Raw genomic sequence first — 5,879 nt, forward strand, 5'->3', positions numbered from 1 at the left:
AGAAGAGAAAGAAAGAAATCAATGTAATACTTATTTTTTTCTTTTAACATACATTTCTTTGCCGCACGAGCGTTTTCGTGCGTGTGTGCCGCGCGCGCGCGCCCACACGCACGCCCGTTCGTAGGCGTGTGTTTGTGTGTGCATATGCCTATTCATTTGTTTGTTTTTTGTTTTTTTTTTTATTCATTTGTTTATTTTATTCATTTATTTATCTATCTATTTACTCATTTACTTATTCATTCGTTGTTGTTTTGTTTCAATTGAAGAGGCCACTGACTATTTCACCCAATTACTAGCAAGCTGACAGCAGTAATTGAAAGGGCAAGGAGGGTAGAATGTGTGTGTGTGTGTGTGTGTGTGTGTGTGTGTGTGTGTGTGTGTGTGATGGTGCATTCCCACATGCACACGTATGTTCGTGTGCGCACATTCATTTCTTTGTTCCGTTATTTATTCATTCATTTATTTGTTTGTATGTCCATGCATTCGTTCGTTCTTTTTTGTATTTCACTTATTTGACAGAGAGACTGGTTTGGAGTGCGCTCTTTAAGAAGGAAATATAACTTAAAATAATATTGTAGATAGAATCGTTCTGCGAGTGATTGTACAGAAAAGAGTATGGCCACCTTTCTCCTTTTTATCGAACAAAACAAATCCGCATAAAAAGAGAATAGATCTACCACATCAACAGAGTATATTCTAAAAGTAGAATGTCTATTGATGCCCACAAGTAGACACGCGGATTTTTTTTCTTCAAGATAAAACAACCAACTCTTTGTCATCGCACGCGACTACAGCTTGAGATGAACAACAGTCTCGCTACTTCGAGGAAAGAAAATATTCTGTGAACAAAATCTGTTATCCATCCTTTTCTCTCTCTTTTCTTTCTTTTCAGTCCATCGTCTCTGTCGTTGAAAAAGACATTCGCTGTGTTTGAAAACTGGAAAGAACTGTTCTGTTCAGACGAGCACTGGTCGTTCTCAATTGCTCGTACAAATCATTCAGCTACCTGACTCGAAACTAGCGAAACTCTAATAATTCCAAACCATATACCGGGCATCGTTTCCAATGGAAATCTTCAACACCAGCGTCACAGCAGAGCCGGAAGTACCTGACCCAAACGACTTACCAGGGCTGATAACTCGAGAGACCAGAATGCTCATCAATGACGTCGTTTCCTGTGGGTTTCAGCCAGTCATTACGCTCGTTGGTCTGGCGGGAAACATTCTGAGCATGACCGTTCTGACGCATCTAGGGTTCAAGGAGGTGACTAACATCCTTCTCATCGGCCTGACCACGGTGGACCTGCTGTACCTGATCATGTGGTACGGGCCCATGGCGGAGTGCATCGTGAGGCGCATTGACGAAGTGTCTGCCAACACCCTGGAGGTGGAGTATAAACACATGCCCATCATGGTGGCCGCCAAACTGGGAACGGTGTCCAGACTGTACACGTGTCTGATCGCTGTGGAGCGATACATCGCTGTACGCCATCCTCTCAAAGCTCCAGCCCTGCTGACCCGTAAAAAGATCATCATCGCCTGCCTGGTGCTGACGGTGCTCCCGTTCGTTCTAGGCTTCCAGTCCTACCTGCTGTTTGATGTCCAGGAAACCTTCAGCACCAGTCACAACGCCACGTGGAAGTACATCACCTTCAGCAAGTTCACGGTGGACAATCTGCAGTTCGTGGTGCTGTACAACGACCTGGTCATGGCCCTTCCCTTCAACTACCTGCCCATCGTCGTGGTGACGTTCTGCACGGCGTCCATCCTGACCACCCTGCTCCGCAGCCACCAGACCAGACTGCAGATGACGGCGGGCAGACAGGACGAGAAGAAAGCGGCAGAGCAGCGCCAGGTCACCAAGACCCTCATCAGCATCTGCGTGGTGTACGTGCTGTGCTCGCTGCCCTCCATCGCCGTGCAGGTGGCAAGGCTGCTGTTCCAGAAGGAAGGGTTCTCGGACGCAGGGTCGCTACCGCCACCTGTCCTTCGTCACCATCACCATCTCCCTGCTCTTCAGCCTCGTCAACTCCTCCGTCAACTTCATCTTCTACATCGCCTTCAGCCACAAGTTCAGCGCCACTGCCAGGAAAGTGTGTCTGCGTTGGACGAAAGCGGACAAGTCCAGGTCTGCTGGCCCAGTTGTCGAGTAAGTGTGGTGTGACACAAACTTCTCCTGTCTCGGACACTGCAGTTTCTGAACAAACAGTAAGTGTCCGGATTTTTTTCTTTAATCCCCCCAACTCCACTGGTGAGGATATAAAAATTCTGTTCGCTTTTTGGTGTGTGCTCGTGCGTTTGTTCCTGACGCTTCGTAGTTTGATAGGAAGTGATTATTTATACTCAGTGATTTTCACTTTTCATCAGTTCGACCATTCACAGTGTGACGTTTACTGGCTTTAAGTCCAGTGGATGTGTGTGTGTGTGTGTGTGTGTGTGTGTGTGTGTGTGTGTGTGTGTGTGTGTGTGTGTGTGTGTGTGTGTGAAAGAGAGAGAGTGTGTATGTGTGTGTGTGTGTGTGTGTGTGTGTGTGTGTGTGTGTGAAAGAGAGAGAGTGAGAGAGAGAGAGAGGTTTTCGATATTGGCTTGTGCCTATGACAAAAGGAAGAGCTCTAATCCTTAGCCTTTCTCTGGTTATTCACGACAAAAGCAACAAAGCTGCCTTGAAGCAGAATTGAGTGCACCTGGTTGTCCTTCTTGACTTGTAAAAATGGGGAGGTAAATAAATTAATTGCACTTCTGATTCTGTATAGCTACTGGGTAAATACCGATTGGGATGTCACGCTTGTATAAAAGTGGACACTCATGCCCTACCTCTCAACAGAACTTGGAACATGCATGGCGTTTTGAGTAAGCTTCCCCATATGCTTCAACGCTTACAGACGTTGAAAGTTCGTCTCTAACCGTTGTGAACAGGAAATGTTCACAGACTTTGACTTATCCCTCACAGCTTTGATGAACATTTTCCATTCTCAAAGAACCTCTCCACTTCTTCATTTCCGTGGGGTAATTTTGTAGTTTCTAGCAGTCAGTCAGATAGGAATAGCACATAGATCTTCAAGAATAAGTGCTACAGCAGGGCGTCTGGTCACACGAAAGGAAACGAACAAGCTGTATACAATAAATTGTGTTTCTTTCCAGTTCTGTTATTCAGTTATCCAGTTGTTTGGTGTTAATGAAACACATTTCAAGCAAACTCGGCCAGTCTGAAGATAGACACAACGGTCTGTAATCTTTCCAATGGAGACCAACAACAGCAGCGTGACCGCAGTACCAGAGGTATCTGACCCTGACGATGTAAACCTGCCAGGATTGATGACCCATGAGACCAGAATGCTCATCAACGATGTCGTTTCCTGCGTGTTTCAACCAGTCATCACCGTGGTTGGTCTCACCGGAAACATTTTGAGTTTGATTGTTCTCACGCACCTGGGGTTTAAGGAGGTGAGCACACTCCTGGTCTTTGGTCTGACAGTGGTGGATCTGTTGTACGTGATCATGCAGTACGGACCCATGGCAGAGTGCATCGCCAGACGCATTGATGAGGTTTCCGCCATCAACTTAGAAGTGGAGTACAAGGCTTTACCAATCATGGTGGCCTTCAAGCTAGGCACAGCATCCAGACTGTTCACGTGTCTGATCGCTGTGGAACGATACATCGCTGTCCTCCACCCCCTCAAAGCTCCCGCCCTGCTGACCCGAAAGAAGTTCATCACCGCCAGCGTGCTGTCCACGGTTCTTCCTTTCGCTCTTGGCTTCAACGCCTTCATTCTGTTCGACGTCCGGGAAACCTTCAGCCCGCGGTTCAACAGCACGGTGAAGTCCCTGACCTTCACTCAGTTCACGGCGGACAACACGGACCTGGTGGTGCTGTACAACGACCTGATCCTTGCCCTTCCCTTCAACTACCTGCCAATCGTCGTGGTGACGTTCTGCACGGCGTCCATCCTGACCACCCTGCTCCGCAGCCACCAGACCAGACTGCAGATGACGGCGGGCAGACAGGACGAGAAGAAAGCGGCAGAGCAGCGCCAGGTCACCAAGACCCTCATCAGCATCTGCGTGGTGTACGTGCTGTGCTCGCTGCCCTCCATCGCCGTGCAGGTGGCAAGGCTGCTGTTCCAGAAGGAAGGGTTCTCGGACACGGGTCGCTACCGCCATCTGTCCTTCGTCACCATCACCATCTCCCTGCTCTTCAGCCTCGTCAACTCCTCCGTCAACTTCATCTTCTACATCGCCTTCAGCCACAGGTTCAGCGCCACTGCCAGGAAGATATTTCGGTGCCGGAAACAGAGCTGAGTCCAAGTCTCATCATCCTTTTACAACTGCTCCCGTGACCTTTAACTCTTTTGTGACGGAATACATGTATTTTTTTTCCCTCTTTTTTGAAGGACGGTTCTGTTTTGCACTTCTGGCTAACTCGTAAGACTTGGAGGGTTGAATGATTCCTTCATAGAAAGATTGTTTTCAAGCCATCGAGCATTGTTTCATACCTTCCTCACTCCTTGACCCTGGGAGCATCGACCTTTCCAACTGTACTGTTTGTGTATTGAAAATTCACGTGAAAAAGGATGGATTCTCATCCACTACCAAGAACCAGTGAGTACCAGCTTTGAAGGAGAAATCTGGGTTGAAGAAATCTGAGGAAATCCAAATTACATACCTTTAAAAACGTTTATTGCATCTTTTACACAACAGCGGGTGTTTGGGGTTTTTTTTTTTGTTTTTTTTAGTGTGTGTGTGTGTGTGTGTGTGTGTGTGTGTGTGTGTGTGTGTGTGTTTTAAATCTCGGCGACGTTATTGATTAATTTTTCTCCTCCGTGTTGTCTTACGTTCCAGTCCTGATTGGCTTTCATCGTTCACTTTATGTCACCCCAGTGTAGTGTACAGTTTGTTGTACTAACCTGTCGCGGTTCGTCTTATTTTTTAGATTGCAAATGATATCCGTTACATTGTTTTGAAAATTACGTTATTTAAGTCCAGTCTACTGTACAGTTTTGAAAATAAAATTACGAATGTTCAACTTATCGTATTCTTTTGAAAATGAAATCACGTGAGTTCAACTAATGCACTGTTTCGAAAATGAAATAAGTTCGACCCATTGTAATGCTCTGAATTTGAAAATTTCTGAGTTCATCTTCTGTTCATACGTGTCAACAACAACAACAAAAAAGAAAAGAAAAAAAGTTTAGATTTGTTTGGCCTTTTTGGCATTGAGACTCACTGTGAGTTGCCACACGCTGTGTGACTGAATGCATGGTGCAAAACCTAGGGTTAACCCTTTCACCGCCAATCAATTTAGATTGACAAATTCCCTTGTGCTAAAAACACAGAAAATATGGTGTCTACTAATAGCTGGGGATTCCCCCGGCGATATGCAGAAAATATGGCCTATCCATCCACCGAACATAAAGAGCAGTAAGTTCATGGATAACAGACCCATGATCTGGTCACCCTTCAGTGACATGGGGTCCTCTACCTAGCTGCTGCATAAATGCGAGCTTGGAAGTGAAAGGGTTAATATAAAAGGTCCAGTGAAAGAAAGAAAGACCGAGATACAAACAGACGCACGAACAGACACTCACTTCTGTTCTTTCCAACCCGAAGTCTCGTAGACCGGGGGGCGGGGGGTGCGGACCACACATTTGGCAACCAGCCTCCTCCATCCCTCGCGGCTGTCTGTTGTTGTTGTGACTGTCTCAGACCAGTTCAGTTAGTTCAGTACCATACTCAAGGAGGCTTCAGTGCGTTCGGGCAAATCCATATACGCTACATCACATCTGCTAAGCAGATGCCTGATTAGCAGTGTAACCCAATGCGGGTTTAGTCAGGCCCTTAAGGAAAATAGGAAGAAAATATGTAAAATAAGATTCAGAAGTA

General features: G+C 46.3%; 1 protein-coding gene across 1 annotated transcript; it reads left to right on the forward strand.

Annotated features, from left to right (window-relative positions):
- Nucleotides 1-628: 628 nt before the first annotated feature.
- On the forward strand, nt 629-4,298 carry LOC143292336 (uncharacterized). Its single transcript, XM_076602525.1, has 2 exons — nt 629-2,092; nt 3,310-4,298. Exons 1-2 carry the CDS (start codon nt 1,066-1,068, stop codon nt 4,296-4,298), a joined length of 2,016 nt encoding a protein of 671 aa, XP_076458640.1. The 5' UTR covers nt 629-1,065.
- Nucleotides 4,299-5,879: the final 1,581 nt, after the last annotated feature.

This window comes from Babylonia areolata, chromosome 18 (assembly GCF_041734735.1).
Source record: "Babylonia areolata isolate BAREFJ2019XMU chromosome 18, ASM4173473v1, whole genome shotgun sequence".
Lineage (NCBI taxonomy): Eukaryota > Metazoa > Mollusca > Gastropoda > Neogastropoda > Buccinidae > Babylonia > Babylonia areolata.

Excerpts from the sequence above, each read along its gene's own strand:
- LOC143292336 (XM_076602525.1), top strand. The coding sequence starts at position 1,066 with ATGGAAATCTTCAACACCAGCGTCACAGCAGAGCCGGAAGTACCTGAC. Across the intron at positions 2,093-3,309 it reads TCAGCGCCACTGCCAGGAAA|GATTGATGACCCATGAGACC; the intron begins GTGTGTCTGCGT and ends TAAACCTGCCAG.